General features: G+C 41.6%; 1 protein-coding gene across 4 annotated transcripts in view; it reads left to right on the forward strand.

The window, feature by feature from the left end:
- cpne5b (copine Vb) overlaps positions 1-25,989 on the forward strand; it is a 108,229-nt gene that overhangs the window by 63,928 nt on the left and 18,312 nt on the right. For all 4 annotated transcript variants that reach the window (XM_026306806.1, XM_026306805.1, XM_026306804.1 and 1 more), the window contains 3 exons: positions 9,655-9,718; positions 19,365-19,468; positions 20,718-20,822. In XM_026306806.1, coding sequence (XP_026162591.1) covers positions 9,655-9,718; positions 19,365-19,468; positions 20,718-20,822 — 273 coding nt within the window. The remainder of the gene's footprint in view (positions 1-9,654; positions 9,719-19,364; positions 19,469-20,717; positions 20,823-25,989) is intronic.

Consider the following 25,989-nt stretch of genomic DNA (forward strand, 5'->3'; position numbering starts at 1 on the left):
CTCTAGCAGGCCTATTGTTCTTCAGGCACAAGAGCACAGGCTTCTGCTGGAAGTTAATTACCACCTGAAACCCTTCACATGAATTGAGCTGCAGGTGCTGACAGCACCCTGTGTTGTGAAGTGGGTGCATGGACACATCACTGTTAATGGTGCAGCCCACAAGGGCATGTCATCTGCTAACTTTAATAATTAATAACTGATGAGTGCCAGGATGTAGAATCATTTCTGTAGACAGAGTAAAGGCAGCAGTCACATTTTGTTGCAAGATAAGATACAGTGGGAGGCATATGTTAGGTTCTAACTCAATAAATCACTTCCAGTCTGTCAGAAAATCCCACCAGGCTGAAGGATAATGTACCCTTGGACAATTTTCTATGGCACAGTACTGAAGTAAGGTATGGAGTGTATACTTATGTAAAATGGCACTTTAGAAAGGAGTGTTCTGGCATGTGAAGATAAAATTTAGGCCTAAGCTGATTAAGTGACAGGCTGATTTTCCTTGTAGACAAACTACAGGCGGTAAAATGTGGACCTAAGACTTATTTAAAGGCAGAACTTGTGAATGAGGGCTTCATTATGTCCAAGTTGAGTGTGGCCAGGCTGATGTGAGGTAAATGATATTGTCCTTGGAAAGAGAAATAGTTCCTGAGTTCTGAAAGGACAAGTGAAAGTGTATTTTATATATTAAAATATTCTTTGTTTAAAGACAGCTTGATATGCAAATATGTATGTTCAAAATGTAAACTCCCTCAGTCCAAACGACTTTATTCCTCTGTGTTGATCACTGGTGAGTTTTTGCAGCTCTCAGTCAAGCTTTTGCTAAGAGTGAATCAATGAGGAGCTATTCTTTGCCACAGGCCTCGTTGGTGGAGTGCTCTTCTGGAGGCCCTCCAGCACAACCTCACTCTCAAGAAGTGGCATTATTTTATTTTTATACTGTGAGCATATTAGCACTCAGATTTTTTAATTATTTTTATGTTACCCTAAAGCCCAGTATAGTCTCAAACTGCTACTAGCAAGGCTGTAGATTTAACGCTTCTTTAAATCACACAAATCTGTGGTTAAATGTCATGACATTATTCATTATTATAGCTCACCACTGTTTTTCATTTTAGAAGTGTAGAGAAAACTACGTTTGTACATTTCTTGTTCCGTGTCAACCTGCAGTAAAACAGTAGAACATGAACACGTGAATCCAGCAGAACTTTTGACTAAAAGGGTTGAGGTGACGGCGTAGTGACAGTGTGATACAGTGACCAATATCACTGCAAAAATGCTAAACAGGTCTCTGGTGTACATTGTGACACACTGTAAGCTGGAAAATGAAAACTACTCTGGTTTTCTAAGACACACACCAAAATTTGACCAGTAGTTAGCCCCTCTCATCTACCCCCCCTTCCCCATCTCATATCCCCTAGAGCAAAATTAATTAAGCTCTTCCTTATTCACAGTAATTTTTTTTTGTTTGCTTTAGTCTTTGGCTCCCTGAAGATTGCGATAATTACAGATTCTCACCACTGAGAATAAAAATTGTCTGTGTGTGTGTGTGTGTGTGTGCCAATATGCCTGTGTCTACATGTCAGGATGTCATTATGCTTTTGTGATTTTGTAGAAGTATAATATCGAAGTTTGCATGTTTCTTTGGGCAATAATATGTCTCTGGCTCCTAGTGTTTGTGCATTGGTGTACTTATGTATCTTTGTGAGGTCCAGTTGTGTTTTTTAAAGTGAGAATGAGGGAAAGAGTTGGACTAACCATCTAGTTATGATGGTTGATATTAGGGTAAGAGCCTAGGGAAGACATTATGAGTGTCCTCACAAAGCTACAGTAGAACATGTGGTCTGTGCATGTACTTGCCAATATACAGCCTGTTTAATTTGACTGGTTCAAAAACACTCCTGTGTGTGGGTCTTTGAACATTGTGTTAATAGGTAGGTTATATAAGCCATGCTCCACTGCTTTCACTCTTCAGAGTTTCTAAAAAAAAAAAGACAAAAAAGAAGTTCTGTCTTTTCAGGCATTCTAAGATATTTCAGGAAGAGTTTTCTAATTTGCCCAGGTGCATGTTAAGGAATAAAACCTATTGCCAGCCTGACACATTTATTAGGTTACTGTTGCTGGTTTTCAGTAATATGAGGGATCAGTAGCTTGTGCAACACCCTCAGGAGGTCTCTCCTCTGCAACTGAGACAAATTTTAAATCAAGTCTCAGTCTGAGTCATTTATTTTTTTGCTCCTCCAAATCAATAGCAAGGTTTAAATGAGAACTTATTTGTTTATGTTCATCTTCTTCCAGTATTTTCTTAAGAAACATGATGGGTGAGATTTTGGCATTTACAGGCAAGAAAGGTATCAAATAGATTGCACTGTAACACGAACAGATTTGTTTTTCTTCCTGTAAGAGACAGAAGAAGAATAAAACATATTATCTGTTTCATTTAACGTTGTATTTAGAGAGCAAAAGATCTTGAGGATTGTTGCTTACACAGATGCCTGGGCCCTGTGTTCATCATGTCTGTAGCTGCTTGTCAGCGCAGCACAGACTGGCTTGTGTAATGCAAACTCTTTTTGTTTGTTGATTTTAACTTTTCAGCAGTCTTTAGCTTATTATTGGCAAGACCTGAGAGGGAATTGATTCAGTTACAGGAGGTGAAGAAAACAATGAGAGGACAAGTATGTAGATATAGAGTGACTTGTCTTTTGGTATATTTTTGAGCCAGTGGCTGTCTATACAGGTGTATAGACACCAAGATTTTTGGTGATAAAAACACATTTTTTCTGCATCATTCGCTCAAGTTACCGGGATGGTTTCCCCACCAGAAGATCAATGGAAGTCTTTTACTGTGTGGATCAAAGGTCTCCATTTACCTCTTAAAGCACACACACACACACACACACACAGCTCTGCACAAAGAGCAGAAAGCACTTATGCACACAGTTGGAGAGCACTTATCCAGCCTTTTGACCTTAGCATGTAGTGTGCAATACTACAGTCCATCAAGTCCATCAATCGTTTTTGAAAATTCTCAGAAAATTGCAGCTGAAACCAGCAACATCACAATAAGTGTGATATAAATCTTAACTGTGGGTGCAACCATTTCTTGTGGTGTTTGTCTAAATTTTTTGGGTCTCCTATGCAAATTGATTTTGTGCTCCTGCTTTACCAAACATGTTTAAGAATTTAAATTTTGAGGAAGGTGTTTAGGTGGATGGCTGAGTACTATTGACTCAAATTGAAAAGAAGTGGTTTATAACGTGTGTTGGAAAACAAGTGTCTATAGCTGATCCAGATGCCACACTGAAAAGCAAAGATGCCATTGCAGAGAGTGGCCACCACAGCATGACTTAAATATAGAGGTAACTGCACTCATTTTCACTCCCTCCCCAGGGAGACACTCACAGTACATTGCTGTAGTCGGCTGTTCATATGAAAAGTGAGACAAATACAGTAGTGTAACAAATGGACAAAGAGAGCTAGAGAGAGAAATGTAATACTTGGTTGCTTTCTTGCCTCTGTGGGCCAATCACAGCATGAAGTGGATTTGAAAGTCAGATCATTGTCAGAAAGTTACAGAAATGGTCAGTCTCAGGGCCCCCAATCAGAAAGGTGTGACGAGAGGGTTCCCCATGCAATAGGAGGTTCTGTCAGGATATATTGCCCCCTTCCTACAGTTAAATTCTTGCTTATGGTTAGGAAAAGAACATAGCTTAATTTTAATATTTTTAAAGTTGTTTCACTCTGTCAGGACTGGCAGTGTGAATAACCAGAACCTGGATTTCTCCCTAAACTTAAAGGCAGGTGATGACATGCATTTAGAGACACAAATGTAAGCCATAGCACTATGCACTGTAGTTTTCCACAGGTTTTTGCAATACCCCAGTTTAACAACACATGTTCAATGGGATTCTGGACATGATGGGAAATTAAAATTATATCGCAGGAAATAGTACAGTCAGGACTGATTGGAAGATGTATTTTTTCTTAATTAATTTATTAATTAATATTTCTTTATTTTCCAGAGTTATGTAACTTTTTCCTCTAATCAGGTCTTGAGTCTAAGAAAATCTAAGAAACTGTAAGAAAAAGTAGGGATCCCATGTTCCCATGTTGCATTCTTTGCCCCCATACACTTGGTCTGATACTATGGTTAGGCAAGTGCACATAACAGTCTCCTATTCATGCACAATCTTTGTACTGTGAAAGAAATACAAGTCTCCTCCAATCACAATGTTGCCCAATAGAACACTTTAAAACTAATAAGACAATCTTCTTCATGTGAAAAACAGCTGTCCTCAGGTGCAACCACATTTATTTATTTATTCATCCCTCCATGTTTTTCACTATTTTATGTTTTTTTGTTACAGTCATTAGATACATAAGAACAGTACATGGGTAAACAGGGACATGAAGAAGACAAGTCTTATGATACACATGGAAGTTTAAGTTCAAGAAATTGTATATACAGACAACCAAGACACACAGTCTCAGACAAACAAAGGGACAAGCTACCAAGGCTACTTGGTAAAGAGAAAACCCTGACACTAAAACATTTAGACCTGAAGCTACTGTAAGAAAAAAGAGCTGTTTGGTTAGAGGATTGCACATCTCAGACCTATGAGTACAGGAGTTCAGTTACGTAAGCAAGGGCAAGACAATTCAAGTGTTTCAACTTAACTCTGCAGTTAAGAGGGAAGGTTGAGAGAGTTGGAGTACTGCGTTCACTCTTTCTTAATAATGTTTAAAAGCCCTGGCATGCAACTTCTGAACAAGTTGGAGTGAGTAAAAGGTCTGAATGATACCAAAATACAGAGTTAAAGCAAGGAACTGACTTCAGATACACAAATTTTCCAATGCAAAATTTTCACAATGTACAAATTCCTGCTATTGACCAACAGGAAGTATTGTTGAAAGTGCTGAGTTCTGAGACATAGAATCCAAAATGGAGGAAGCTATTGTAGCTTGCATCATTAACTGCATCATTGACTTCAATTAAACCGACCTCTGTTAAACTGCTCTAGACAAAAGACAAGAGTCAATGGCACAAACACCTCTTTTGAATGAACTATGTAAACCTATGGTCCTGCTGGTGACAAGGCTAATTACAATTAGAAACTTGGGACTAAGATACTAAGGGTGTGACGGACACCAAGGGAAACAGGAACAAGGAACATGTTTTTAAGGTATTTATTTTGTACTCACAACTACCATGTGAAACGAGGAACCTGGAACGGTGTGTCCAAGGGAGTGCCACGGAGATCGGACAGAGAGTAGGGATTAGGGAAGTCCATATATACAGTAGGAGGAGTGCGGACGAGGTGCAGGTGAGTAACTAGGGGACAGGTGAGACTGATTGGGATGATTGCCAGGGGAAAAGCCTGGCCGGACTGCAACAGTACCCCCCTCCCCACGGCCAACTCCTGGGGGCCGAACCCCCCTCCCGAGGACGGGGGACCGAGGAGAGAGGGAGCTGGCGACCGGGACCAGAGGGGGCGAGAGACCGAAGACAGAGGAAACTGGAAACTGGGTACTGGGGACAGAGGTGACTGGAGATTGGGAACTGGGAGCTGGGAACAGAGGAAACTGGAGACTGGGACCTGGGAACCGAGGAGACAGGAGACTGGGAACTGGGGGAAGAAGTCTGGAGACCGGGAACAGGGAACTGGGGACGGAGGAGACTGGAGCCTGAGAGCTGGGAACTGGAGACCGGGGCCTGGGTACTGGGAACAAAGGAGACAGGATACTGGAAACTGGGGACGGAGAAGACTGGAGGCTGGGAACTGGGAACTGGGGACGAAGGATACTGGAGACTGGGAACTGAGAACAGAGGAGACTGGAGACTGGGCACAGAGGAGACTGGGAACAGGGAATTGGGGACTGAGGAGACTGAAGACTGGAAACAGGAAACCGGGGATAGAGGAGATTGGAGACTGGGAACTGGGGACCGAGGAAACTGGAGACCGGAACCTGGGAACTGGGGAAAAGAGGAGACTGGAGACGGGGAACAGGGAACTGGGGACAGAGGAATCTGGAGACCGGGAACTGGGAACTGGGGGCAGCGGAGACTGGAGATTGGGAACTGAAGGCGGAGGAGACTGGAGACTGGAAACTGGGGACAGAGGAGACTGGATACGGGGAACTGGGGACAGAGGAGACTGGAGACTGGGACCCGGGAACTGGGGACAGAGGAGACCGGAGACGGGGAACTGGGGACAGAGGAGACTGGAGACTGGGAACAGGGAACAGCGGAGACGGGATACTGGTAACTGAGGACAGAGGAGACTGGAGACAAGGAACAGAAGAGACTGGAGACTGAGAACAGGGAACAGAGGAGACTGGAGACTGGGAACTGGGGACAAAGGGGACTGGAGAAAGAGGAGACTGGGAACTGGGGAAAGAGGAGACTGGAGACTGGGAACAGGGAACAGCGGAGACTGGAGACTGGTAACTGGGGACAGAGGAGACTGGAGACTGGGACCCGGGAACTGGGGACAGAGGAGACTGGAGACTGGGAACTGGGGAAAGAGGAGACTGGAGACTGGGAACAGGGAACAGCGGAGACGGGATACTGGTAACTAAGGACAGAGGAGACTGAAGACTGGGACCAGGGGACAGAGGAGACTGGAGACTGGAAACAGGGGACAGAGGAGACTGGAGACTGGAGACTGGGAACAGGGGACAGAGGAGACTGGAGACTGGGAACAGGGGACAGAGGAGACTGGAGACTGGGAACAGGGGACAGCGGAGACGGGAGACTGGTAACTGAGGACAGAGGAGACTGGAGGCTGGGAACAGGGGACAGAGGAGACTGGTGACTGGGAATAGGGGGCAGAGGAGACTGGTGACTGGGAACAGGGAACTGGGGACAGAGGTGACGGGATACTGGTAACTGGGGACCGAGGAGACTGGAGACAATGGATAGGTAGCAGCCATGGTGGCGGTGGTTCCGGAGACCGCGGCAGCGGCGGAGGCAGCTGCGGAGGCGGAGGTTCCGGGGACCGCGGCAACGGCGGAGGCAGCTGCGGAGGCGGAGGTTCCGGGGACCGCGGCAACGGCGGTGGCAGCTGCGGGGGAGGTGCCTCAGAAAACTCTGGGGACGCTGGAGGCAACTCTGGGGACGCTGGAGGCAACTCTGGGGACGCTGGAGGCAACTCTGGGGACGCTGGAGGCAACTCTGGGGACGCTGGAGGCAACTCTGGGGACGCTGGAGGCAACTCTGGGGACGCTGGAGACATGGGAGCTTCTAGGGGCCCAGGTGACTCCCCCTCCTGCGGCCGAGGAGGCACCGGGAACAATACGGGCAAGATAGGGTCCGGAAGAGTATTGGGAAGGACCGAATCCAAGAAGGGCTGCTCGGGGAATAGAAACGGACCCGGCATCTCTGGGAACAGAGGCGAGTCCGAGAGCTCGGGGAACAGCGGCGGAACCGGCAGCCCAGGTAGTAAAGGCGGCGGTCTCTTCGGGGTGACTGGAAACTGAGGGGCTGAGGGCGCCGGTGGCGGAGAGACTGAAGGGGCTCCTCGCACGGTTAGGACGCCTCGTAAACGACACCGAGGCGCCGGAATAGGCCGGCTAGGAGCCTCGGCGCATGTGTCTAGGGTGCGGCGCCGAGGGATTGGGACTGGCAACAGTGGCAGCAGAACTGGAGACGAAGATGACGACTGACGCTGTGGCAGCTCGGGGATCGGCTGCTCGGGGATCGGCTGCTCGGGGATCGGCAGCTCGGGGATCGGCAGCTCGGGGATCGGCTGCTCGGGGATCGGCTGCTCGGGGATCGGCTGCTCGGGAGACGGCTGCTCGGGAGACGGCTGCTCGGGAGAAGGCTGCTCGGGAGAAGGCTGCTCGGGAGAAGGCTGCTCGGGAGAAGGCTGCTCGGGAATCGGCGCTGGAGGCGGTGACCGGCGAGAAGGTACTGGGGAGGCAGAGGATCGAGACACTGACCACTGAAATAAGGTGAGGGACTCACACACCTTCCAAACCTCCTCCACAGGGGCATTCTGTAGACAGCACTTCTCGGTCACCGCCAACACCTTGGCCAGGTGGCTGTATGCCCGTCCCATCACCGTCCTCGAGAGCCGGCAGGCTGAGTCGGCTACATTCTTAGCCAGGTGCAGGCACAGCTCGTAGACCTCCTGATAACTCCGGGCCTCCCGAACACCCCCCGACAGGAGCAGGAACAGGCAGGAGAGGAGTCGGTCTTGCTCCGTTGACTCGGCTGGGATAACTGGCGGTGGAGATCGAGGTCGAAGAGAGTGAGGGAAGGACCGGGAAGAATCGGGCTGGGAAAAGCGTCCGGGGTTACTCCGTCTGTTTGTTCGGTGTTGGTCCGATCTTCTGTGACGGACACCAAGGGAAACAGGAACAAGGAACATGTTTTTAAGGTATTTATTTTGTACTCACAACTACCATGTGAAACGAGGAACCTGGAACGGTGTGTCCAAGGGAGTGCCACGGAGATCGGACAGAGAGTAGGGATTAGGGAAGTCCATATATACAGTAGGAGGAGTGCGGACGAGGTGCAGGTGAGTAACTAGGGGACAGGTGAGACTGATTGGGATGATTGCCAGGGGAAAAGCCTGGCCGGACTGCAACAAAGGGAGCAATTTTAACTAATGTGGTTGGCTAGTGATTAGCCTGACAGAGCTTGGTGGCCTGATTTTCTTTCATTCATGTGTCTAGACAGTAGGCTATGCCCTGGAAGCAGTTACTGGGGCCTACAGGTTTAATATAGTTATTTGATTATAAATCTATATAAACAAGGGTGTCATCTGCAAAACAGTAAAAAGAAATATTGTAGGTTTTGATCATGTACAGTTTTTTTCTCACTTTCCCAGCTTTCAGCTTACAACTTCTCATGTCCTAATGTATGAATTCCATTTCCTGGGTATTAGAATTCAATTTCACCTTCAGTCACCTTGAACACACCAAAGGACTGAGGAGATTTAGTCTTATTTGACAGGCTGCCAGCATTTCAAATACCTAAACATAGGTGCACACACACACACATACACACACACACACACACACACACACACAGTGTACATAGAGAGAGTATCAAGAAATAAATACAAATATCTTTGCTATTGTACTTCAAACAATAGGACATGCTAAGTCAAGTAAGAGTGTACAAAGAAGAAGAAAAAAAACATTCTGGACTGGCTTCAGTGAAACGGGCCATTCCCATTCTGCACTCAGTTTGAGTCAAGAGTAATAAGCGAGTCAATGAGGTTATGCTTTCAAATTTTTTAATGTTATCTTTTTTTAAAAATTTTGAACTTGAGATATCATCAGAGCATACGAACTGTAACTGCTATTGATGACACTACTGATAGGCAGAGGATATCAAGATCCAAAACACGCTGGCATTGTTATTTTGCCTTTAATTAATCAAGTTCTGTTATTCTGAACTGAAACTTATCAGTTGAGACCAGGCTTCTATAGTGTAATATTAAAAACATTTAATGAAAGCCAGGGACTTCAACAATGGCTTTTTGTTAATAATAATACACATATATGTAATATGAAATAAAATTAGGACTAACGCACAGTTAGAAAATGAACATGCCTTAATTCTCAATAAAGAGACTAGAGAGAAAAAATAGATGTTTTCCTTTCATTTCTGTTAAGCTTCTGGTGTTTCCTCTCTTTCCTCCACAGAGGGATCCCAGGGAAGAAATGTGGTACTATCATCCTATCTGCAGAGGAGCTGAGCAATTGTCGAGTGAGTAAGCCAAAATAATCTCCCCTGCCAAACACACATTAGCAGGCAAACATCTGTCAGCAAAGCCTGGTTAAACAGAATTCGCACATAAAGTGGATTGTGCAGGATGGAAGCTTGAAGGTGCAATTGAAGTGTTGGCGATCAGCTGTAGAAAAAAGGAAACGTCCTGTTGATTTTATTTATCCCACTTTGAGGAAAGATCCCAGAACAATCAAAGACTTTGCTCACACCAAAATATTTTTTGTCATTTTGTTTAATAACCTGCTATTAATCAATTAGAATCGAGAAATATGTTGCTTCTGTGTGTCTGGCTATCGACCTACCTAGGAACCTACCACACATCCATTCATGCACACTGCTCTCAGAATAAAACAGACAGGGCAGCTGCTCTTACTCAGAAGAATGGGCTGCAGCCTAATGAAATGGTCCAGGAACATGATGGGGTGAATGCTGACTGTCCCCTCAATGAACACTGCGGTATAAAGCTTTGGATGCTTCACTGGGCTCCCAGCAGACAGATTAGAAGAGGATATTGAAAAGCAAGTGCATCAGAGCAAACGGCACAATGAGAGACAGAGAAGGAGTGAAAGAGAATGAAAAAATGGCACAATCAAAATGAAAGCACAAACATGCAGTGATAAGATGGCGAGAAATTGAGATTTGTGTGTCTGAGAAAGAGAGCAAGTCGGACAGTAAAGTGAATCACCAGGGGATTATTTCATGTCCTGTGTGTACCAGCTCTTAAGTATAGCAACAGCTTAGCTATTGGTAGTGTGAAACCAAGTGTTGGTTAGTTAAAATGTGGCCCAGACCGATTTTGTGCCCTGCAGTCTGTAGAGTACAGTGTACACATTCCCATATGAAGTTATGTATATAAACACAAACATACACTGTCACTTCCTCTTGTTCACAAACTGCCTTGACACTCATTTACATATAAACACAACTACATAAACAAGAAAAGCTGGTTTGTTTTGCAAAATTCCAAGCTGCTTTTGTTAATGTCAACAAATGACTTTTGGAGGCACAGACACCTGCGGCTACAATCAATATTTTAAAATATCACCATGGATCACATGATTACTTGTATGTTACTGTAAAGTGTCCGCTCATAACAATCCAACACCCTTATACCACCTGAATCTTCTGTTCTTACTACACAAAGCTATATAACATTATACAGCTTATTTGGCTGCACAGTCTGTACTATAATTTTATTTTGTTTTACTCACACTGCTCTTAAAATGTTATTTACAGCTACAGCGGATGGCGTCTGTAACCGTTTCCTGCCTGACCAACAGTAGACTGACAAAGTTAACAACTAGCTGGTGAACAAAGTAGCGTTGTATATTATAGCATTTAGCAACTTAAAAACCAGAAAGCTGGTGGAGACCAAAAATGTAGCTAAAAGAGGATGAATATTGGACTTGCATTCATCAGGCAGCCAATAATACAAGTCTAAATGATTTTAATGTTAATGTGTCCAGTTTAACACGTTAAATTCATGAGGTGGTTCGGTCAATGTTGTCTTCATAACCTGTTTTGGCTGCCCTTAAGTGTCCAAAGCAAATTTTGACTGCAGATTTAAGGATTGGCCAAAAAGGGTATAACATTATCTTCTTTACTGTCTAGTTTTAGTGAACGTCAAAGCCCAGAGTCATACTGCAGCTGCACCCAAAGGTGACCTGAAAGTGTTGGCTTAGTTACTCCAAAATATACAGATATCTTAATTACCTCTTGCATCTTGACAAAGTCAGGAAACATGAAGCTGATAAGGTACAATCAGCCACACTCACTGATCTCCTTTACCATGTCTGAGTGGTAGCTGTTCTTTAAAATTTCACTTCTTGCTAAGACAGAGATTGATACATTTGGGGCTCTGCAAACATTTCAGGAAAAGTCTATTGCACAATCAAACAACTTCATAAATACGTAATGCACAAGCACTTTCAAGTCTTAAATTTACCAGCAATTGCAGTAGCTTTGAAGTGAGACTAAGCATTTACACCCCCTAATGAGAAAAACATATTCTGTACTTTGTTTTGTTCCAATACTTTGCTGAAGCTACTGTATATGATCCTCACATTGAGTAAAATATTCAAAAGTAAGTTTCAATGTGCATAATTTTACACATTCTCCTGTTATTCAGTCTGACACACTTCTCTTTGGAAACACTGTGATCTTGACTAGAATTTAAAATAAAGTTCTCTGGGTTTTGCAAAATGCTTGTCTGCACAACATGAGTTTGTAATGATGAACTCGCCCGTGGGTCGGGGCTTGCTGAAGAGGTTAATGCACATTTAGCATTCATGAACTGACATTATTCAGCAGTTTCCATTCACCATGTAGTCTTAAGAGAAGTGATTATGTGATGTGGGGGTATTTCTGAATGTTTTGTTTGTTTGGTTTGCTTACATACATTTCAGAAAATACAATACATTTTCAAGCTGCCCTGATTAAACCCTGTCATGTTTACGGGGTTTTCAGTCAAACCTACAATGTGGTACTGGTCAACTTCAGTGTTTAGTTCTTGCACAAACTTCCTAATTTCAACCTTCTTTGCAATGCAGACAGTGCAGAACATGTGTGGTATTCAGTTTTTGTTTTTCTCATTTTTGTAGCCCTGCAGCAGTCGGTCAGTTTGAAGGTGACTACATTAAACAACCCGGGTTCGTTTAGTTTTGGATCTGTACTTAATATGTCATTAACATGAGATGCCAAAACAATGAACACTCTTCACTTTCTGCTCCTGAATGTCTCAAGAGAACAAATGCTGGGGCAGGACTGTTATTTTATACAAATATATTCTATAGCAGTGTTATTTACTGATACATTTCTACATTTGGGTCTGGATGATATTGAACTGGTGGGTTTAATCTCGTGAAATAAAGATAGAAAATAGAAAGAGGTTTTAGGCGAGGGACTTATTGCTTTGATACCTTTTGAAAATTTTGTTAGTTTTAGAAGCTGATCATTAAAATGGTTGTCAGTGGCACAACAGCTAATTAAAATACAGCAAAACATATTGTCTATGGAAAAGTGTTTCTATGTAGCTATAACCTTGCCATTTGCAGCTATTATTACTGTTTGTCAGCCCTAAATGTCTTGTTAAAGTCTGAATATAATCTGATTTATCGTCGCGCCTGTGTTGTGTTTACTGCGTCTACTGAGGAATAAATCTTATTCATATATACTGTCTCTGGTGAGGCTTGCTAATGCTAATGTTATTAGACCTCAGATTCTTTCCTATTACATCACCATTAGCAGGAAACGGAGGATTTGCCGAACTGAAATTTGAAATCCCAGCTGAGAAGAAATGAGGTAAATTTGAGCAGAAAAAATCTTTATCTTTTACACACTTTTAAAAAAAAAAAAAATCACTTCATCATATGCCAACAAAACAAACTGAATATGTAAACAGTGTAGAAAAATTAAATAAGGGTGTAGTTAGTGTTTAATTATAGGGATAATGGTCCACATTGTCAAACACTATCTCCTAGAGGATATTTATAGTGCTTCATTTGGTTGTTCACATGAATATACACTGAATGGGAACAGATACAAAGTTCAAACCCTATTTATTTTCTCACCTCCTCGTAGCTTGACAACCAGGGAGTCTATGTAGAACTTTGTCAGCTTCAAAAAGTCACAGAAGCGGTGCCCACTCAAAAAAAAAAAAAAAAAAAAAGGCAGGTAGAGGCAGGTTGCTGAAACAATGCAAGCATCCAACAGGCTGGTAGTTCAACTGTTCTTCAACTGTTCTTCATCATCTCCTCCATGATCATATTCAGTCTGTTTAAGGAGGAGGAAGGTACTGAATATGGCAGGAATGATTTTTGAAACAGTGGCTTGTGAATGCAATGTTTCCAGTAGTTTCCACACCATATTTCTCAAGTAAGGGAAGGTAACATTAGCTGTCCAAGCATGTAACTTGAAGACAGACTGTGTATGAATATTGCAGCCAGTGTCTCATTGTGTTCAGTGCTGCACTCTCTACAAATCACTGACTGACTCTATCTCAATAATTTCTCATTTGAATGCCCCAAAGTTACAGCAGATTCAATAACTGAATGTAAAGAGTGAAGAAAACATTTCTGAAAATTCTAAATTAAGTGATTTTCAGAACAGATTGGCTTTGAAAAATCAAATCCATATGGACATAATACCATAAGAGCCTGAGGAGCAGCACTGGCACTTATTTTATCGGGTTAATGAGCCATGCAGTGGTAATTAATTTAAGTGTTCTGAAACATGTCTGCAACTCCATGTGATGTGATGGTTATTAAAAGTTTTTGCAGCTACCTAAACACTATATAGCTATAAAAAATATTGGGTTACATAAATTTGATTAACTCCCACATGCAAACACTATCGACACACCTGAAGCAGCCAGTTTGCAGGGGTGGCTACAGCTCCCTGCAAATACAGAATATTTGAGAAGGAAAGGGGTTCACTGTTAAGGAGCCTGTTTTAAATCCCAGTCCTGAAGGATTTCTGACACATACAACCCACTCTCTCCCACTACTGCAACAGAAGAAAATTGGACTTTAATTGCTCAAGAGTTCTAAAGAGAACGAGATAGAAGGTATATGCTGGATCTCTCATACTTTCATGTATGAAATTTCTTGTCAGTGCTGACATGAAATGTGTAAACTGTAACATTAACAGAGCCAGCAGGATCCCAAAAGGACCAGCGGGCTCTCACTCCAGTGCAGCAAAGTAATCTAAGGCTGCTCTGTGTAGAGATTGTCTTTCGAAGATATTTGCAACAGGCAGTGCAGATTGGTAATAGAGCAGCATGATTTTGCCTGGAGCATCTCTGTGTTTCCTCTCACTTCAGGACGAAGTGAAGACGAAGAAGCTGATAAACCCCAAGAGGATTTTACTTCATTTCATTTTCATAAATTTAACCACTGGACTGCTCTTGCAGTCCGTGTATGGGCCACAGCCAATGGCCTTACTGGGGTGGAAAAAATATTAGAAATAGCTGTTAGTATAGTGCAATATAATTCAACAGCCCCAAACACTGCGTTTTTAAAGTTATCATACAATTCAATCAGCACTTCAACATTATTGCCCTCATGGAGGGAGGATTTATTGCGACACCGTGACTGATTGTGTGACTGCATTACTTGTAGATACAGATTTCAAAACCTACCAGGAACCGCTTTTTGCCACGCTTCAACAATTTCTTTGACTGTGTATTTTTGTCGTCAAGACAAACACAAACTCTTGCCCAAATAAAACATTGTAACATTGACCTGAAGCTTTGCTGCACTTAAAATGACAGAGCCACGTCGCCTCACTTCCCATGTTTCCATTCAGTTCGATGCCTCTAAATTCCACTTACAGTAAAACTCAAGGGAAGCGTTCACCACATTTGCTACAGAGCAGATGGGAAGAGGTCTTCTCTCAGCATGAATGGGGAACAAGTGGGAAATAAAAAATATCAAATGTAGAAAAAAAAATCCTGGAGTGACTGAGAGAGGAGCAATTAGAAGACGCTTTCAGTGTGAGGCAGACAGTTCTGCTGCCCCATTCCAGTCACATACACTATTTAGCAATTCCTATTAAATGCTACAAACCAAAGGCACAACATAAATCACAGATTCTAGTTTCGCTTGGCTTTAAATCAGGCTAGAAAAGAAGGAATTCATCCAGGCAAGGAAATAACTATTGTAGAATCACACATGCAGAAGAATGCACAATTACTGAATACCATGTATATTAGTTACCATAAATTTGCACTCGTAAACTACACACACCATACAAATAGTTTGGAGCTATTTGTCATTGCATGTTAAATCCTCCTTTTCTATGTCCTTTCCTCCTCCTTTTTCTCCTCTCAGCTTCATCACTCTGGCCTTTAATTGAGTCACACCTTTCTTCCCCTTTGCTATTTATCTTTTTGTCCACATTTAACCCCTAGAGTCACACACACAATGGAGCACACTAATTTGTGCCTTATACGACTAATATAAATGCACTGGTCTGGCCCTTGTACTAGATTTTTTACCACCACTGCATCTTCTCTGTGTTTATTAGCACAACCATAACTTTTTCTGTAGGAACAGACAGACAGACACACACACTCACACACACACACACATTTTCTCTCCTGTCATAAACACCCCTTCATCACTCCCGTAAGGGTGTGGATATGTTTCCACCTTGCCTGGCCCCCTTCTTTAAATATTAATACTATGATTCTCTCCATATTAGCAAATGGCTGTTGATCACAGACCTCTGCAAGAGTGTGTGTTCGTGCCACAGAACCTTAATGAGGCAGGAGCAGATGCATATTTAATATCCCCAACACATTCCATCACCGTAAATGCTTTTATGTGCCTATTAGCTCCACAGAGTTTTCCTGGTGTGTCCTTCCACTCCCCGATTCAAGAGTGACACCAAAATCCAAGGTCTGAGATCACTCTTTGAACAGCATGATCAGAAAGTCACAGAAGTCAGTTTATTTTCTAGGGACCAGAGGTAGTTTAATTTTGGAACTCATTTTTATGTGTATAAGGAAAAATAGTTTGTGATCTATCTGAAGCCTTTAGATTTCATCCATAGTGGACATGCAAGTTTACACTTGGTACAGTTTCAGGTGTATTTCTGGAAATGATGTTGCCTTAACCAACATCCAGTCCTTTGAATAAACAGCTGCATGTCCTGTTACTGTTTCAACTGTTTTACAATACAATGTATTGACTGTCATTTAGTTACTTGTCGAAATCAGGCACTTGTTGAAACAGAAACCGCATAGAGCCATAGCAGATATTTCACAGGTCAGACGAAACAAGCATTCAGCTGCTTGTATGTCAATCAGCAAGCAATGTGGCAGCCAGCATTACCCAGGAGGATTAAAGGAGTGTTTTTAAAAGAATGAAACAGAGTGAGGTCTGATCTCCTGCGTAGGAGGCATGTGTCAAATAGAAGACGTGGTGTATATGTGTCAGGATGATGGCAAGAATACAGATAAAGTTCGTCTTGCTGCTGGAGTGGTGGATGTGTTCATGGCTGTGTCAGGAGGAACTGTGTGCTGCACGGTGCCTGGTTGTGTGTGATAAAGAAACAATGAGAACACTGTGGCACACAGGAATTGCTCTTACTCTCACATACAGTCTGTCACACTTGCAACCTCACACACATTCTTTTGCTGATTTGCCACTCGGCACGCAGCCAGACACAAGGTGCAAGCTGCAACATTAAAAAGCTATTAAGCCATCATTAGTGGCGCCATGGATGCCCAGTGTTAAGGGCTTGGGCTCTGACAAAAACAACAGCAACAATCTACTATTATAGCATTTGAATGTACTGTAATGAACCCACTGCGCTTCAGAGATTAGCTACAGCCAATATGCCAGAGATAAATCGAGCCTCTTCCCTACTCTGCCACCACACATGGTGAGCTAAGCACAGGGAGGGGTGATAGTAGTAAGTAGTACACACCTCAAAGGCACACAAGTGATTTATATTTGGGCTTTAGGAAAAATGTTATGTTTCTTGATAAACAACTGGGGGAGAACATGCACAATCACGGTTATTTGTAAATTTATGTCGGAGGATGTGCTGGTTTGCAGTGACAAACTTCCAGTATCTGGTGCTGATCTTTGATTTATTTGAGGCATATATAATGTTTTAATGATATTTCTTCACACAATAACCTCAGGTCACCTTCAGACACAGTAAATTTCACACGTACAGTAGACAGTTGCTGTTTGTAACTGCATTTGCTTCAGTTATATTTTAGGAACGCAGGTGATAGGACCCGTTTTATAAATTTGATTAAATCGGCTCATGCACTGATCAGTTTCTAAATACAAAAGAAGCACGCTTCTCTAAAGGAAGCCACAATGAACAGGATGTAGAGACTCGTGTTTTCTGGCCTGACCTTGTGAAAACACTGAACCATTTAAAATTTATTTCAACAAACATTTAGTTGCAACTGGGATTTTAACTTCCCATAAAATGACCAATATTGTGGCTGCAGATAAAGAATTCTCTGTGAAATCTGATTTTTACTTTTTTTGTTTTTTTGCTCAACTAAAAAATATTTAAGCAAGTTAATATGTTAAGTAAATTTGTGATTTTAACACCTTGTATTTATGCAAAAATAAAATATAAATGGTAACATGTCCCATTCAATAGATACTAAACCCGGTATTAAAGAGAAGGCTAAGCCATATAGTGAAAAAAGACGTGCTATGCTAATTTACCTAGAATAGGTATAATGCAGGAAAATCAAGATTAATAACAGAAACTCTGTGATAACCAGTTAGTCTTCACTCATATACCACAAAAACATCTTTCATGTTGAGATGGATTTTTTTTTGTAATTATTTGCCCAGTAACCCCCTGATGCAAAACCTGTGACCTATATTTTATGTAAAAAAACATTTTTTAAATTTAGGAAAATATCCAGAACTGAACACGTCAAAATATACCAGAAAAACAAAAGCTCATGGCAGAAAATGTTCTTTTTGTTTAATATTTGTTTAATACTAGTGCTGTAATGCACTAGAGGTGCTGTGATGGGTATCAGAAGAAGTTACCTTGATGACTATTACTCATGCTAGAATTAGACTCGGGTGGATGCTGTACTGTGTGATTACAATGCCTGCATATTTGACAACACATACACACAACACACTTTTAGTGGACCATCAAGTTGTGCAAACAGATAAAACTAGAGTGTATTGCAGGCTGATTGCCAGCTATTCAGTATAAGCATGTGGGCAGGTGGTGTTCATACAACACAGACTTAAGCAACAGGCAACCACAGGTCTATGCCTCACACATTAAAGAATATTTCTCCAGAATACATACGATATTTTCTATTGTATGAAAACCTTCTTTTTCAGCAGTAGTTTTTTCTACATTTGTGGGCTTTTGTGTAGTGTGTTACATGTACTTGCATTTGTGTGAAGATACTACACAGAACAGTCCTTCTACACTCCTGCTGAAACCCATTGTGCTCATTGCCACCAGTTAGGTGGTGACTCATGGTAGCTTTTATGTGTCATGTTGACATAAAAGAGATCACCCAAAGAGAGCATGTATTGGGTCTTCTATTCAATTTAACTCTGAATATCCTGCGTTACCCTAGCTAATGTAAAATCATGCCAATCCATCAGGAACCAGACGAGTTCTTTCACTGTGGTAAAAGAGAAACATTTTAAGATGTATCAATGTAAATCTCCACTAAAAAAATATAGATTTGATATTTGTACCAAATTTGTTTAAGAGTCACTTGTACCTCCAGTCCCACAGTGAATCAACACCCTGCTTTGCTTCATTTACCCTTCGCTTTGATTGAAATTTAATGCACATATAAAAAGCTTGAACATTTCTCTATGAAAAGTATGATATTCACAATATGTAAGCATACACACACAACCATAGCTTATGGTACTTCTATTTTTTTAAATAAAAAGAGACATTTCTAACATGCTGTATTTGTTATCTTCCTGTGTGATGCAGACAGCTGCTGTCCCATTATAAGCTGTGGAGATAAAAGAGTAAAAGCAGGGGAAGAAGAGCTAAATAGGGCACATAAATAATAACATCCATTCTTTAATAATGAAGAAGCCTTGCCCCTCCTAAACCAGTCCTCACTTCTCACCCTATTTTAACCATCATGCAGGACAGCGCCACTATGCAGTTCTGTGCCAACAAGCTGGACAAGAAGGACTTCTTTGGCAAGTCAGACCCGTTCATGGTCTTCTACAGAAGCAATGAAGATGGAACGTGAGTGCTTGATGTGTCTTTTGCATGAAAGTGCAGATGTTTGCAGAGTCCCTCCATGATGCACATATTCCATAGAGATGTACAGCAGTCCTGTTGCAGTGGAGTAACAATTATCAAAAGTCCATTATAAGAAATTCAGATTTTATATTAGAGTGAGAGTGAAAACCAAAGGGAATATTACAGGGGATAAAATGAGGTATAATAGTTTTTAAAACAGTACAATAATACAGCATAGCAAAGAGTAGAGACGCAGAGGTTACTGAGACTGCAACATATGAGGTTGCACACTAGGGTAAGCATGCTGTTCACAACACATCCACAGCTCCCATGACACTGCCTTACATAAATGACTCCAGCAAACACAAGTGAGAGGCAATTAATGTAAAACGCATAAAAGCAAGAGGAAAAAACACATAATCTGCATTTTCCATCAATAAAAAATACTGTCATTTTCTGAGGCAAATCGTGCAGAGATGCACAACACTTTCCCATCTCCTTACGCTTTTCCAGACTGCTGTTCAGCCTCCCAAGGGGCTCTGCAGTTGTGGCAGTGTCAGCTTTATCTAGCCAGAGATGCTTTAGCAAGTGCTTCGTTTGCTATCTTCTAGCTTTTCTCAGGTTTTTTTTTTTAAACATAACAGGGTGGGAAGTGGATCCCCACAGACATGCTAGAAGTATCTGTTGTTGGTGCCAGAGGGGGGTTCAAATTAGAGGGCTGTGTGGCTCAAGGACTCACAGGGTTTTAAAAGGCTTGAGGCACTTAGTGGAGCACAAGTAATCCAAAGGCTTTGGGTTAAAAAAAAAAGAAAGAGTGATATGCATTGTTGCTTTTCGAAGGGATATTTGGGTGATATTCCAGAGGAATTTATGTGTCTCTGCTCTGTGAAACATTTCAAATATCCCAGAAATTCATTTGCATATCAATGTCACAGTTGTGGTCAAGGAGAAGGATTTAAAAGCCAGACTGAAATATTACATTATTCTCTGTGGTCTAAAACACAATACAGCTGGGAGACAGGCCAGGCAGTAAACAAAACTGGGTACAGTTCTATTTAAAGTACAGTATCTCTACTGTCACTGTAGGATTTGACATTGTCCTTTCTGTCATCTCTTCAGTTGCATGCTCCTCCCCTCATTTGCATACCGTATTTATCTTGCTCTCTCCGCCTTGTATAAATGACAATCAATCTGAATTCTCAGCCTCTTCCCAAGTGTCTTTTTTTAAATTTCCTTTCTTTTCTTCTATTAGGTTTACTATCTGCCATAAAACAGAGGTGGTGAAGAACACATTAAATCCAGTGTGGCAGCCTTTCACTATCCCAGTAAGAGCACTCTGCAATGGAGACTACGACAGGTACAATCCAACCACCCATTGCTCTTTACACTTTCTGATTCCTGCAGCTTTTGTTTATCCTTTCACTGCTACACTTGACTATATATCCCCTCTATTTCTAGCTCTTCACACACCACACACACACACACACACACACACACACACACAAGCACACGCACATTCAAACTCACTGTTGACATGTTCTGCTTTAAATGATTCTGTTTGCTCAATCTATTGATTGCCTTCATGCCTCTAATTAGAATCTCTGTGACTGACAAACAGCACATCTGTGACAACCATTATTACAACATAAGTTTAACCAGCAAAAATCAATACCTGTTCCACATGCTGCAGTTTTTAGACTCCAATTCTTCCTATTATGTCAAAACATCTGTGTGCTTTTGGCAATCCTCTGTATTGATCTTTGCTGGAAGAGTGTGGGTCAAGCACGGTGAGTCTCTTTTAATCTCTACTCTCACTCTGGTGTTTGTCAACGCTTTTTCTCCAGAGATAACCCTGAACAATATCAATGTACTACCATAAAACTTAAATTCAGATTCACAGATGTACATAACCTGCCTAAACCCCTAAACTCGAAGTGAATGTCCGTTCATAAGATAACTCTTGGTATTTCTGTTGAAGTGGTGTGCACTGGGCTGTAGCAAGAGCAATGCTCAACATTTAAAGTGTTTCAGTGGCGGCGTATTCATTTTAGCCTTAATAAAGATTAAAGTATAAGGAATGGATTAAAGAGCATCTTGCCTGCTATTATATCAGCTGCAAATGCAGGTCAACTAGCTTATTATCTACAGCATTAACCTTTACTCTGTGAGGTCAAAGAGCATTTTATACTGCAGCATTTAACATTGCTTAAAATAGTAGGCTTAAACACATGTAGGTCTTTGGTGTCAGTCTTTTGTGACAACATTGTAGGCACTCAGGTGTCAGTTTATTGGATACACTTAGCTAAAACCAATGCAGTCAAATAAATCAATACTGCAGGGGTAGTTGGGAAATAGTGAGGTGAGCCAGGCAATCACACCATGTCAGAGCCAATCATGCACAAGAGACTGACCTGGGCACTTCTGAAAATGCCCCCCTCCCCTCCACACACACACACACACACACACACACACACACACAGAATGAGAGAATAATAATGTGACAAGCCACTAGCTGAAACAGCCTGAAATCCTGCCAGTCTTGAAATATCACCAAGACAGTGCTATATACAGGATATGCACTTCTGCTTGGGTGAAGAAGAAAATGTTAGTGTCATTGTTTGCTTGTTTTGTGTTCATAATTGTATGGCCCAATAATAATAACTTATTTTTGTCAGCCTCTGCAATGCTACATTTTCATCAAAGCTGTATTCATCCAACGAACATGGCTGTTAAGGCTGTCAATGCCAATGATTTGTCTGTAATTACTGTTTACATCCATCAACTGTAAAAGGCTTCCACTGATTTGAAAAGTGCTAATATGGTGTCCATGACCCCAAAATCACTTCAGTCCAATTTCCATTATCAAAAGTCTATAGTTTCACAAAACAGAAATTACATCCCTTCCGTTGTTAAAAATTAGTTGCTCAAACAAGTTCCCAACCAATATTTACTTGATTAGAGCCTTTCAGTTGTGGGCAAATGACATGAATCCCATGGCTGAACACTGCATTAGACTGAGAAGCAACTCTGTTGTATCTGTTTAGCCTTTCAGTCCACTGCAGAACCCAGAGACAAAGGCTGATGTCCCTGGACTTGCAGAGCCCTCAAAGACTCCTGTCATGTGTGTCATGCCAAGATTATGTGTGTGTCAGGCAGCAGGAGGACAATATGGGTTTTAAGAAGTGATTTAAGACACTGGCTGTTTCCATGGAGATAAATTGAAATGTAAGATCCTCTGTGTAATTTGAAAGTATTTTTCTGAATAATTCTTAAAGTTATAGATAACACACGCAGATAACACAGGATCAGAGATTGGCATGTAAAAGATTTCCCCTTTAAATAATCTGCACAACACTGCTAATGTTATACTGACATTAAGCCTTGTACAAGAATCCACCATTGCCTGTTTAACTGTGTAGGTTATAACAAACAAATCCAAATTAGTGTGTCTCAGGAAGTCCGCATAAGATGCTTTTCAGGCCTCCTATGGACTCTGACACTTGAAGGATTAGCAGGAAGCCTGGACATTGGGATTGCCAAAATCTCACTCTCACTGGCTTCCACTTAGACACTCATTTTCATCCAAATTTTAAATGCATTTTCAGAAAATCAGACTTTCTATTAACTACTTTAATGTGATTATTAGAAGTTAGTCACATAAAGATAAGCAGTCACTGGCCTTTGTTCTCCAGTAAGAGTCTTTAAACAACTGTGGGAGGGGATTCAATGAGATGATAAAAGTCCACCAAAAACAGCACCAGGTTGGTCTGATATAACAGTTTAAGTCGGTCTCTTTGTCAGTCTGATGTTAAAATGTGTTTGATGTTGAAATCTGACACCACTGTACATCTCTTCAGTGGAATGAAAGCTTCTGTGGACAGTCGTCACATCATGATTTATTCACTAACCCTACTGCCACCACAATCCACTTCATTTTGTCTTTATCAATACAACCTGACCACTTTAGTCAAGCATAGAAATATTTTAACTTTCCCAAATGTATTCCATTCCCATACAGTGTTTAAGAAATGATCACAACACATTTTTTATGTGCAAATAAAACATGTCCAGAAAAACATCTGAAAGGATGAGGGGGTGCTGTCTCCTTCTTCTCGCTTTATAGAAGGTAGAGGCTGGTGAAGGCTCAGTATTTGATCAAATCTGAAAAATACAATGATCATGAATAGTAGGACCTTGACAAGGTGCAGAAAACATGCCTGTGTTTATTACTGCAGAACATGGGAGGAGAGGTAGTGCCTGTACCGCCAGCTGTTCATTATGTATGTTCATTATATGACCTAGTGTTGATTTACTTTGCTGTAATTACATCAGTACTTTAGTTTGGATGTGCTCCGCTCATTAGATGCACTAAAAGGCAGAAGGAAAAGTTGGAGAAAATTCAACAAAGGGCACTTGAGGTTTCAAAACAAGGTACTTGTACTGTGTTTCTCCCATCTGACATCTCTAAAAGGAACAAAGGGTTAAACCTGATGTTTATGCTAAACACTTGATTCATTCTTCCCAGTGAGAGCATGACTTATGTAGGAACTTGAAAAAAAAGGGCTGCACAGTCTTCCTCCTGCTGGAACAAAATGCATCTTCTTTGATTTAAAACTCTGGTTTTATGTGTCCTTTTTACTAAATATATTTACAGGATTTACAGTCTCATGTTGCCTTACACATACTTACACAAAAAGTAAAACTGAACCCTACACAGTTTACCACAAAATTTGCCTTAAGAAAACTGTTGCTTGTTATTACTAGGAAACAACATTTGGAAATCCCCAATCTAAATCATTGCCAAGGCCTATCTGTGTACTATATTTTAGTCATATCTATTGGTAATCTTTTAACACACAAGACAGACAGGAAGAAAAATACTATCGCCTTCCAACTTGGTTGGCTGGTGACAGGGTGACACTGTGATTAGGCAGACTGTCCTTCAAATGTCAGGATTCAGTTGGATCCCTGACGACAACAAGCATCTGAAGTATCCTTCAACAAATGTACCTCCCCATATGAACATAAATTGTGCTCTGGAAGGAATGGATGACGTTTTGGCAAAAATGTGGAAAATCGGAGGTAAGGAAAGCCGACAAATTAATCAGCAGGACAGTAGAGGAGGTGAGGAAAGGAGAAATGAAAGAGATGACAGGAAGCAAAGTTTATTTGCATTGGAACCCAAGAAAACAAATTAAAAAAATTATTAAGTCCCTGATTCAGATGAGTAAGTCAGGGAGAGGAGGATGACAAGGTATAGAGAGAGAGGAGAGAAATGGAGGTAATCCAAATAGTATAAAATATATTGTGTTTAACACTAACGGGAAGAAACTTACATTTTCTCCATCTCTATATAACATCACTTACAACCCCTGCATACAAATGTTTCTTCTGTGTAGGCGGTGCCCAAGGTATACAGTCTAATGCTGATATCACATTAAAAAAATCTGATTTCCCTTAATAACATGGTAGCCCTGGTAACATACAGTACATAGTCTATTTTCATCCCTGGAACTGTGTAATTGGAGCCGAGGAATTGTTCAGTGTCAAAAGCAGTTTCCTTTTTCCCTCAGTGATATGTGCCTTGATTATGAATCATGAATCATGTTCATTAAAGATGCCTCAGAATAGAAGCTGAAGATATCTGGCAGATCAGCTTTGGAGTGTATATTGTTCTGAGAGTTCAAGGGGCCACTTAAGGATCTGAGCATGTGAGTTTTTTGATGCACAGTAAGTTAGGAGATAGAGACTTGAAATAGAATGATAGTAAATACTTTGAGCCGCTGTGATAATAGCTTCCAGGTCCTTTAGTTGAACACTATGGCATGCACCAAATCCTCACCACTTAGGGACCTAGCACAAAAAGTTTGTGCCTACAGTATACTGGTCAAGGGAAGGATGCTCCTCTCTATACTCCTTTCTGTTTTCTGCTTCTCTTTCTGTCTTACCTCTACCATTTCCTTTCTTTTTCCACACCGGATAAGAAGCATCATGTTTCTACCACCAAGGTGACAAGCACAATTTCTCAGGCTCACAGCCTTGAAGATAACCTCAAAAGAACAAACTGTCACCACTGAGCGACATGGGCCAGGTGGAAAAGGAGGAAGTTGGGCTTATTTCAGGCATCTTTCAATTCCTCAGTGACAGGATGGAGTCTCTGATGTGCTGCTTGCTTCTAGTTTCTTTGGATTCAGGCTGATGTCAGTACTTGTGTAAGACGAAGTGGAGAGAGGGGAGGCAGGGGCGAGATCAGTGAAACTCAGGAATGAAAGTGCCAAAAAGTTTTTTTTTTTCACTGCTGGGACATTGTTTCTGCTACGTTTGTGCAAAGTGTCATCAGCGTGTCATTTTTTTCTGATGTTCGTTTGAATGTTGGACGCTAAAATGTGCTGCACTTACAATTTTTGGAGGGAGCGCGTTATATAAGTTGACTTTTTCTTCTGGTAAACGCCAGATGATCCAACCAGACCGTGAGACCACACACCTGCCATTTGTATTAACAATTTCAGGCTGGCGATGCCACA

This window comes from Mastacembelus armatus, chromosome 5, assembly GCF_900324485.2.
Source record: "Mastacembelus armatus chromosome 5, fMasArm1.2, whole genome shotgun sequence".
NCBI classification, from domain to species: domain Eukaryota; kingdom Metazoa; phylum Chordata; class Actinopteri; order Synbranchiformes; family Mastacembelidae; genus Mastacembelus; species Mastacembelus armatus.